This window comes from Sinocyclocheilus rhinocerous, unplaced genomic scaffold, assembly GCF_001515625.1.
Source record: "Sinocyclocheilus rhinocerous isolate Xijiao unplaced genomic scaffold, SAMN03320098_v1.1 scaffold1148, whole genome shotgun sequence".
In the NCBI taxonomy this organism is placed as follows: domain Eukaryota; kingdom Metazoa; phylum Chordata; class Actinopteri; order Cypriniformes; family Cyprinidae; genus Sinocyclocheilus; species Sinocyclocheilus rhinocerous.
In genome coordinates, this window is record NW_015664019.1 from 1,283,656 (window position 1) to 1,295,600 (window position 11,945).

General features: G+C 35.6%; 1 protein-coding gene across 1 annotated transcript in view; it reads right to left on the minus strand.

The window, feature by feature from the left end:
- Positions 1-9,806: 9,806 nt before the first annotated feature.
- LOC107729345 (VPS10 domain-containing receptor SorCS3-like) overlaps positions 9,807-11,945 on the minus strand; it is a 198,891-nt gene continuing 196,752 nt past the window's right edge. Inside the window, exon 28 of the mRNA XM_016539811.1 lies at positions 9,807-10,003. Within this exon, the coding sequence (XP_016395297.1) occupies positions 9,807-10,003 (197 nt within the window). The remainder of the gene's footprint in view (positions 10,004-11,945) is intronic.

The window sequence follows — 11,945 nt, forward strand, 5'->3', positions numbered from 1 at the left end:
AAGTAGAATGAGCATTAAACCACGGAGGAACACCAGAAATTAATTTTGAGAAAGCAAAAGTGGTTCATTTTGATTACATGCTGACTTTAAATGCTATTTTATTTAACTTGCACAAACTTATACATTATGTTTAGACAATTAGCCTATAGTGCTAAACAAATGGTTGGCTTCAAGAGTCACTTTTACAGCATATATTCCATTACTAAACACACCAGAACTACATCTAAGTAAAATATGCAATTTAGAGTTGCTTTCCAATGGCTGCCCCAGGATTTATATATTAATATTTATTAGAAATAAATAATTTTAATGAATAACACCTGCTTTATCTACACCATTACGAGCCGCAATGTAAAAATAGCACTCTTAATTAAATTAAAAAGTTATAAACCCCTGACTCCGTCATCCTCACTAGATTGTTTATTTTGCCAAGTAACATTTTTGAGGTATAAAATATCAGTTATCAAAGTATATAAATGACTGTATGCCTTACAATGACTTGGCTCTAATCAAAGTCATTAATCACAGCTGTGTGAATGCAAACACTCGTACCAGATTCCGTTATTCATTTTGCTCAGTGGGGACATTGGAGAATGATTTATTTCATAATTGCATCATGAAACTCTAATTCGTACTTATCTAAAATATCAAGGGATGGATTATACAGAGAAGTTGCATAATGCATTCCTTTTAAAACCGCTGTGATTGCATCATATGCATAAATATGATGTATGAGAGTTTGCTAAAAACTTACCTTAACTTTCTCCCCAGTGCATCAGTTGCAGTACCACGTTCTCTCCACAAGGGGCGATGTGGGACCGCCAGCAGACATTCAGCTTTCACACATGACCGTTCTACAGAAGAAAAAATAAGTGATAAGTGATGGGCAGTGATATCGTCGGTCTCCCCTCAGCCTGTCTTACAGATACAGCACATCTCCCTTTGTTTAGATAACAATTACTGTCAAATCATACATCAATTTCTTAGCTTAACCTGCCGAAAATATACATGAGGACGGAAATACCCATAAGGCCAAGTGACAAGAGACAGAATATGCAGGCTGTAATCATAACCTATAGGTGAAGTGACAAAAAATGTAGAAGTACTTCTCCTTCCGCAATCTGAAGAACAGTTTGAGAAGTTTTGTTCCTCTAACTCCTCATTCTGCCACAGCAAGGGAAATACAGTGCTGTCCTAGTCTTTAATTGGCAGAATGGTGCCATTTCTGACATCTGCTATAAAGGAGAAGTTAACAGAGCAATTTTTTCAATGTTAAAATACTTCCTCCTGCTCAAACTTTCACATGCACAGACAACTGTATAAGTTGTTCAGAAACTGATTTCACCAAAAAAAAAAAAAAAAGAGTCTTTGTTTAAGCATGCCAAACAGCAGACACTGTTTTTTCAATGGAAGGTAGGGGAAGTGTTCAGGAAGCCTGTTCACAAACAGATATTTTTCCTAATCTGTTTGGTTATGCAAGTAAACAATGGAGATAATGAAGGTTGTTCAGATAGGCTACCTGACAAACCATTTTTATAGTACATGGAACTTTGATGTACACTATAGTTCAAAATGTTGGGGTCAGTTAGATTTCATACTTTCATTCAGCAAGGACACATTAAATTGTTAAAACAGTTAAGACATTTATATGTTACAAAAGACATCTCTTTCAAATAAAAGCGTTTTTTAACTCTCGATTCATTAAAAGAATCTGGAAGAAAAAAAAAACATGTTTTCCACAAAAAATATTAAGAATATTACTGAATATTAAACTGTTTTCATTTGGCACTGGAGTGATGGCTGCTGAAAGTTCAACTTTGCCATCACAGGAATACATTTCTGATTAAATAAAATATATTGAAATAGAGAACAGTTATTTTTAATTGCAATTATACAATTCATTACACTAATAATAGAGTTTATTTATTATTTTACTGCATTTTTAATCAAATAAATGCAGCCTTGGTGAACAAAATTCAAACAAACAAATTCTCAAACTTTCAAACCATAGTATATTTAATCAAAAATAATTGCAAAATAAAAGTACAAAAGAATACATACAGTACAGTAAATAAAAAAAATATCATATGCATAATGTCCAACTTTAACATAATTACCTTTCTTCGAAGTCTTTTATTGCGCAATAAAAAAGAATTGTTGCAATACAGGTTTATTAATCCTCAAGAACCAACTGACATTGGGGCTACAAATTCAATTGCCCCTCTGGGATTTAAAGCATTGCCATTCATAGTCATACTCATATCCACATTTATATTAATATTCATGTCATTACCTGTGTCCGAGAACACCTCATTCACTGTGGTTATTATTGGTTATAAACCTCCAAAACTACTCAGTGAAGACCTGATGCAAAGTTCAAGCCAAGAATATGAGAAAAATGAGTAGCAAACACATTTTCACAGGAAGCAGACTGAGATCCAATTTAAAAAGGAAAGATGACAGTGAATATGCCCAGGGCGTCTTCCAAAACACATCATATGTAAGAAGAGATCAAAATTAAGATTACTTAGACACTCTGTAACTCTAAAAGAGTAAACGTCTTACAAGAAACAGACTCTAGAGAGAATTTCCACACAAACCCCCAAGTCTTATTTACTAAGCAACAGAAATCCAGTTTAAGCAGGTGCAAAATGTGCTGGATTAGCACACTGGGCATTTAAGCCAGTCATTCTTTTTCAGTTCAATCACGCTTCTTTGCCATGTAAATTAAGCTTATTATAAAATGCAGATAATGTACAAAAAAAAACGCACTTCTGGCATCCGAAGAAAGCTGGTGGATAAACAGAATTTTATTTAAAATAGAAAGTTGTGTAGTGATGCCGTGCCATGAATTTTGCAAATGGCAAATTGAGTTCAGCACCAATTTTTGGGGCATGTTTGTGCCATTATCTAATTTGCATAATTTATTTAGTGAATTGGGTGCTAAAACTATGCAGACAGCATGTTCCAAAACAAGCCTGGTGTATTCTTTCCTCTGTATTGACAGTACACACAGTTCACAAAGCTACTATGTGTGTAGAAAGTTGGGGGAAAAGAAAGCGTTTGTAGGAAAAAAAAACTAAAAAAAACTCTCAAATCTCATCTGGGCTTCGCCTTAAGGTATATGAGAGACTGAGGAAAGATTCTATGATTCTAAAATTGAACTTTCTTGGCCTGAGTGGTAAGTGCTATGTTTAGTGCAAACCGAATGCAGCACATCACCCCGAGAATATCATCCTCCTAACAGTGAAATTTGGTGGAGGAAGCATCACTCTTGAGGAGGGAGAGCTTTTCTGTGGAAAACTCATAAAGGTAGAAGGAAAAGTGGATGGAGCAAACTCCAGAAATATCTCAAAGGATAAAGTGCTGCAATCAACAAGAACGCTGGCACTTTAAAGACACTTCATCTTCCCATAGCACCTGAAACATACAGTAAAAGCCACAATGGAGTAACTTCAAAGCAAAAAAGGTTAATCGTCTCGAGTGGCCCTGCCAAAAATTCAGACATCGGTCTTACCGAGCATCGCTGGAACAATTTAAAGATTGCAGTTCACGATCGATCCCCATGCAACCGGATGTCGCCTGAGGAATTCTGAAGAAGAATGGGACGAGTGAAATAGTCTCTGCCAAAGATGTGTAACACTGATACAGACGTATCCAGTGAAACCTATAGCTGGAATATAACTGAACGTAATCTACTGTACTCATATGCAAGTCGCCGGCGTTTAAAAAAATAAAGAAAATACCAAAGCTGTTTCTTTCTTTGTTGAACACCAATGAAGTTATTTAGCAGAATATGGAATCCTTTTCCATACACTGAAATAACTTTTGTGTTTCCAAGAAGAAAGAAAAGTCATACAGGTCTGGAATGACATTATTCTTAAATAACCTGACATATATTTGAATTAAACAGTATATTCTTAAGAAGAAGAAAAAAAACAATGAATAAATAAATATAAATAAATACATAAATAAATAATTATATTATATTATATTATCATAAAAATTATATACCAAAATAGAGCCATGTCGATGTGCGTTGTTTCAGAGGCAGAGCAAGTTATTACATTCTGAGGAAAAACTATGAACCCGATGGATTATGCAGAATAAGACAAGGAACATGTATTAAAAAAGTAATAGTGGACAAATGTGGAACGAATGAATGTATCTGACAGTCAATGCCATTCTGTCAATACTGCTGGAGTTATAATGCAGGGTAGGGTTTACTCCTGATGTTTTCCTCTGGTGTTGGGTCTGCAATACACTGATTAGTGCAGTAGATGGCACTGTATATATGCTGCTGTGTGAACAGAATACTTGGAACGAACAAAGCAAATGCATTAACTAGATAGAACAACTCTTATGTTCTGGATTTTTCCTATGATAAACTCTTCTTTTTTGGGGGGAAGGAAAGCACAAGAGATTGAGCTGCAGTTTATTTATTGCTAAACATAAGCAAACGGACACTACTAAATTATTATTGTCCATAAATACCATAAAAAGAAAAACCATCAACAGAAGCAAAACTGAAGAGAAAACCGAACCCTTCAGATTTAGGGCAGCCTAATAATCCTTAATGTTATATTTCAACAAACAATAGAAATTGTGTCATAATTTACTCACCTTCATGTCATTTCAAACCTGACTTTCTTTCTTCTGTGGAACATAAATGAAGATATTTCGAAGAATGTTGGTGATCAGTGACTTCCACTGAACAGACAAAATACTGAGACATTTTGCAAAATATCTTCTACGTTTTGCAGGTTTGGAACATCATGAGGGTGAGTAAATGATGAAAGATTTTCATTTTTGGGTGAACTATCCCTTTAAATCCTGAGTGTCACTTAATCCATTTGCTTAGAACCTATTCCAGATCTAAGCACCACCAAGCAATCAGTCACGACTGACAAGATTTCCAGGAATGTTGGCCAAGTCTTACATCAGTTTCCTCTACATAGTCTAAAAGCTGGAGGAAATTGTTCTCATCCGTCTTTGATGTCAAATATCAGAATAGCCACTAATAGAAACTAAAATAATAAGTCACTGAAGTTTGAATTCAGGCACAGGTACATTACAGCAGAAAAAAAACAATAATAAAAAAAAACAAAAAACAATGTTTAACAGCATCAGAAAGAGTGTGAAAATGGTCATGTAAAATTAAAGGGGTCATATGATGCGATTTAAATTTTTCCTTTCTCTTTGAAGTGTTACAAGCTCTTGGTGCATAAAGAAGATCTGTAAAGTTGCAAAGACTAAAGTCTCAAATCCAAAGAGATATTCTTTATAAAAGTTAAGAGTCAACCACGCCTACCTAAAACGGCTCGTTCTAACACGCCCCCACATACCTACGTCACGATGTGGGAAGATTTGCATAAAGCCGCCCAAATGTTCACGCAAAGAAAGAAAGCATAACTTTTATTCTCGCTGTAGTATTGATACAAATAAAAGTAATGCTTGTTACATACTATTGACCCAGTACTGACACATATTATTTATTAGGTGGTTGGCTTTGAGGACAGTCGGTTCCCTTCAGATACATTCAAATAAAGACATCCGCGCCGCGTTATGGTTTTGACGTGAAACGTGCAGCACTTATATTTATTCAATGACATTATTGCCTTTTGAAGTTTAATCCAGCCATATCGCGAATCTTGTCTTTCCATCCCCAACTGTAAGACCTCTTGAAATTATAATTAAGACGCATCCCATACGGCATTACCTGATATTCATAGTGCTCCCTAGTGGTGAGAAAAGCTGTTTTCCATTCATCCCCTTCTTTGATTCTGATGAGATTATATGCACTTCGAAGATCGAGCTTGGTGTAGATTTTGGCTTCTCTGAGTTGTTCTAGTGCTGATGGCACTAAAGGAAGGGGATAGCGAAACTTAACAGTAATATTATTCAGTCCTCTATAATCAATACACAATACTTCGCGATCAGCACATGGACTGGTCTCAGTTTATATGAGAGTCAAACAGGAAGTGAAAGCAGAGGGAGTGGAGCACGGTCAGTACTCAGGCGAGGGCTCCCTCTGCTGGCTTGGCGTTACAGTAATTATAAAATCAGAAATGTTTTAGTAGCACTCAATGCTATTATTGAATGTTCTTACAAATGTGATTATTATTTTTTTTTTAGCATTTTTTCATTTATTATGATAGGAGAGTAGCTAGACAGGAAGCAAAGTGGAAGGGGGGGGACTCGAACTCGGGTGCTGTATGACGGCGCGCTACGATCAGCGCCAACACAAATGTGAATTATACTTATATTTTCCCTGTCTACAGTCTTTGATGGCAAACTTCAAAATAGTCACTAAAAAAACTAAAGTAATAAGTCACTAAAGCGTTTGTATTCTGGTACAGGTACATTACAGGAGGAAAAACAGATTGTTTAAAAAGTGAAGAAAATGTCCTATACAAGGACAAAACTTGCTTAAAAAGTAGATTTGTTTTTCAACAATTATGAAACAACATCAGAGTTGGAACTTTGACTAACATACTGTACTGTTCCAATGGCTCATTTACAGTAGCATGTGTCACACCATTGTAAGACATGTAGTAGACGGTTAGGTGCTATCAGGTCCTGTGAGAGGTTTAATGAGATGGTAGGACTCAAGCTCCATGCAGGCTGCAAGGACGCGTGAAATGAGGCGGTGGAGTTGGGATCAGAGGTATCTGAGGTAAGAGAAAGAGCAAGCATGAAACATCCCGAGTTAACAAACTGCCCTCCACTTCACACACCTGCTCAGTTTAGCATTTCTTTTTCTATAGGAGCTACAGAATGTTTGGCTAACTTGACTGATGCAAAAAAATGACAATCAGCCTAATAAGCTAAAATAATATTCAGGAGCTCCACCAGAGGACATTAAAAACTCTTTAAAATATATATATATATATTATTAATTCTTAGGTAAGAATTATTTTTGACTAGCAGAAACTACTTATTTTGTTAGAAATGTCAAAAGTATCGCTCAGACATTTCGGAAATACAGTGAATTTAGTTTAGTCAATCTGTAGTTTTCACTTGAAGAAATTACAGTCATTATATACCACATTAAACTAATATGCATCATGGTACTGAATGATTATCATATTACCATAGTATGCTACTATGGTACATGTCCAAAAATCTATGACTTTTTGATGTTTTTTTTGTTAGTGCAAGTAACAAAAAAAAGAAAATAATAATAATTTACACTAAATTGATATTTAACAAATGTAGAAATATAATTTAGCACATTTTCCTGTTTAAAATGAATAAGACAAAATAATAAAACATGTATACTAATACATCAGACCAGTGTTATTTCAGTATTTCGACTGTTATAGTTTTTATTTTTATAATTTCCATTTTTGTTTTAATTTTAGTATTTTGTTGTTTTTTTACATTAAATATGTAGATAGTTTTGTTATTATAAATTAATTATATTTATTCTATGTTATATTTATAATTTTTTATTATTTTTCCATTTAAGTTTTAGTTTACAAAAAATAGTTTTCAAATTTATTTTTTATGTTTTATTTTATTTTTTAAACAACAATACCTCTGCATCTGAAGCTGTCATAGACATCAGGCCATCCCTTTAAACAACAAAATCTATGACATTCTCTTTCCGTCAAAATCCTTGGATCATTTTCCTCTTTTAAACTGTAACATTACAGCTCCTCGGGCCCCCGACGGCCCCTAAATCATCCCACACCTCCATAAAATGTTTCATCTTGTTGAAGCGCATCGTTGGCACACCCCTGTTATCCAGACTAGAGAGAGAGCCTGCAGTGACTGCCATCTTTGCATATTAATTTACGTTAGGTCTGTTTTCGCTTGGCAGGTGCGGGTCTCTACGAACCAAGCGGGCCAATGCATCACCTTCTTAGTCTCCGAGGAGAGAAAGATCTATATTAGGGTGTCAGTGCTAACAGCTAATCATTAGCAGAGCCTTTCCTGGCCTGTAATTAAAGTGTCGGGCTTCATTTTGCCGAAGCCACATATAAAAACCCCTAGAGATGGACAGACACTTGATGGGTTTCGGAAACAGTAAATCCAATGTTGCTAACATACTTGTAGCTTTTGCAACACTTTTGAGTTCTCTTCTCAGTGTCATAATGCAGAAGCAGAGTCAAAACATTAAGCAACAGGAAAACCGCAGCGCTGATTTATGGCATCTCAAAAGCCTGCAAAGTCCCGACAAGCTGTGATGAATGAACGCTAATGCTCAAGATTAATCTGTATAATGCTAACTAACAGGTTTGACTCGAGGAGCTTAAGAGCAGCTCTCTCTGTTCGTGATCTTACAGCAGTATCACAGAAAATATGAAAGTGTTTGTCAGATCGGAGAGAAGGAACAGAGCTGGAGCGAGCTAGCTTTGACTCAAAACGACTCGTACTCGTACGACTTTACGACTCGTAGCCTCATACAGGAAGTGATGAATGGGCTAAAGCGGGAGCGATCCATCACGAGCAGGAGTATTAATTAATGTTGTAGGAGGAATGCCAGAAAGACCTGTTTCACATCAGCAAAAAGAAAGAGAAAGAGAAACAACGAACGAGAGAGAGAGACCTCTCGGTTTTCCAGCACTAGCACACATTTTAGCCTCCCCAGCAACAAAGGCTAAGCAAGCTAAGTGTAGTGTTTGCGTTGAAAGAAGCATAAACGTTTAATATACAGCAGACATCAGACAGGGGTGTAATGTGTTAGAACTATAGGACACCAGCTGCAAATGCTACCTCATTGATTTAGATTGCGACTGTAAATATTAAAAGCTTCAATGTTAGCATTTAGAAATATGTGAAATCATATTTTTAGTTATCTTTTCGAATTGACAGTTAAACTTTCAATTAGAAATCGACATTTTCGCTACTGGTTATAATTGATTCCGTTTTTCACTCAGTATTTTTTTTATGTTTTTGAATGAAGTCATTTATTGCTCACCAATTTCACCTATATTTGATCACAAATGCAGTAAAAATAGTCATATTGTGTAATATTATTGCAATTTTAAAATAACTTTTCAATTTGAATATATTTTAAAATGCAATTTATTCCTGTGATCCTTTAGAAATCATTCTAATATGCTGATTGTGATTATCAATAACATTGTTTTTTGAGGGGGAAATCAGCATATTAGAATGATTTCTGAAGGATCATGCGAAAAATACATACATGCATACATATTAGGATTCTTTGATGAACAGAGAGTTTAAAAGAACATTTATCTGTAACCATGTAAAGCATTACTGCCACTTTTGATCAATTAAATACTTCCATGCTAAATTAAAGATCTTAGTGAATCCATACTTTTGAAAGGTAGCGCAACTACGCAAAACCCAAATCAATATTGTATGTCCATCATAGTTTTAAGGACAGAATTCACAAAATAGATTCTAATTTAAAGCAGTTTTGAATTAGATGTGTGATTTTCCTTACAGGAAAAGAAGACCTTATAAGTGACCAAGCCATTTTTCCAGAGCTTTCTCAACCATGTCAACCAAAAATCTTTCACGCTCAAGAGCTTGTTCTTCCCATACCAGAGCAATAGCTGCTTAAATACATAGAACTGCACAACAGAGGTATGTTCTTCTGATTGTGAACAGTGTACAAAGAGTTTGTGACTTTAAGTCCAAAACCTCTTTTGAGCAAGAATCATTGACTAAAGATGCATTTTGGGCTAAAGGAACTGCTAGCCCATTTATAAACACTCCTTAATGAGCCGGCTGGCCAGCTGCCTATGAAAAATAAAGCCTGCCATTTATTAGCAGTGTAATTAGCTACACCCACCTACAAACCCTTGAGACAAAACTGCTTGTGCACCTCACTGGCAATTCACCACTTTGTTAAATCTGCATTTTGCAGCACATCTCTTGTGTTTTGTAAAGTCATAAGAAGCTACGCTAAGGAAGTCGAGTCCATGAACCCTGGCGTCTCTGTAGTATTTCAACCGTTCCTCATTACGACCACTATAACCAGGCTGATGGATGCAGAAAACATCCATCACTCCACCATGCAGCACTGCAAGCAGGTCAAACATTACAGAAGTGAAATTATCACTGCCCATAATTTTTTTCCGCAGGCATTAAATGTGGCATTTATCACAAGGCTGGTCCCCAATCTGCTGCTTAAAATTTTTTTTTTTTTAAAGTGTCGGATAGCGCTGGTGTGAAAAAAATCTCTCCTTGGACCATTTAAGACAGGCACAACTTATAGATGCGGCAGAAGTAAAGGCTGTGTCTAATAATTAATGAAACAGAATTTTATGTTCAAAGTCATGAATACTAACGCCCTTGTGAGTTCTTATTTTAACTTTTTTTTAATGAACTACTTGTTGAGCCTTCCTTAACATGAATTTCCAGTTAAACTTTGTCCCCAGTCATTTAGGTCGCATGCAGTAATGAGTGTGTACAAGTTTTGTAGTTACTGTATGAGAATGGAAAGGATTCTCAATATTTCATTTTCAACATGAATTTTTCTAACCTTGTTCTTATATTGTCGAATTTGGATTATTCTAAATGTATTCTAAATGAGGGGAGTGTACCTGAAGTTAGTAATTACTTAGCATAAAAACTCAAACCATTTTCATATAAGGGATTTCCACACAGCATTTACTGTACATTCAATTTGTAAACGTGTCACGTAGGCCTACTCGTTTAATGTATCACTCTGAAAAGGAGTTGAAACACAATCAAAACTGCACAGACTTAATTTAATCAACAGCATATTTATACAGACTGTACAAATAATTTAACATACCTTACCACACAAAGTGTGCTGAGAGACTGCGTTATTTTACCAAAGGTAAACAAACTCTTGTGATAGCTATTCAAATAGTGTTGCTCAATAAACCAGTTCAATAAACAAGTGAAAACGGACTTAGCTACTTACTTTTTTGGACACAATGTGGCCTGTTATTTTGTTTTGCCAGCGAAAACAGTTCAACTTCAGAGCAGAATCAGTTGTGTAGCCTATCTCCAGACCAGTCGGTATAGGCTTTTCTAAATGAATCTTCTGTGTTTTAAACGAATCGCTTGAGTAAATGATTCCTGAATAAATCTGTAGGCTACATTTCGTTGAATTAATGATTCTATGATTCACTAAGTAATATACATCAAGAGCTACTTTAAAAAATCCACAAATGTACAATACATTTAAAGTGTGAACATACCAATGAATAAGAAATGTTCACACTTTTTTTTGTGTGCGTTATATGCGTGGTTAATGAATCAGACTAAATGACAGTCTGAATATGCGCCAATGTAAAATGAAATGACATTGTGCCGGAGCATTCAGCTGATTATTTCCCAGTCGACTCTTATAATAGGACTCATTTATGCGGTATAGCTTGACTCAGTTTATGTTTTATGCCTTATTTTTCTGTTAGAATAATAAATACAGCCAGCTCCAGAGGTGTCTTGAAATATTTCATGGTTCTCGCCAATGACATTATGCTTGAGTATCTTCTCAGCAGTCCTGGCTCGCTGTATTTGAATTTATGTAGGGCTGTAAAAGTGAAATTGATTTCCGATCAAGCAGAGGAGCTGGACTGGGTCTCATCCAGTCCCATTAGCTCTGCATCAGAGGAGACACGTGTAATTGCTGCCGATCACATATTAGAGTGAACCCTCAGCGACTGCTGACTGTGCGGAGACAGAAGCAGAGGTAACAAAGACGCCAACACTCATTTAAAAGCTATTTCTGACATTTTGTGTTGCAAATGTAATGTAGCTCAGAGAAGACATGACAAAATTGTTAAAAAGCAGTTTGTAGGATATAGCCTACAGTGTAGGCCGCAAAATAATTAAAGGGGTGGTTCATTGCGATTTCACTTTTTTAACATTAGTTAGTGTGTAATGTTGCTGTTTGAGCATAAACAATATCTGCAAAGTTATGAAGCTGAAAGTTCAATGCAAACGGAGATATCGTCTTTTAAAATTCTGGCAGTTTAATGCCTACAAAA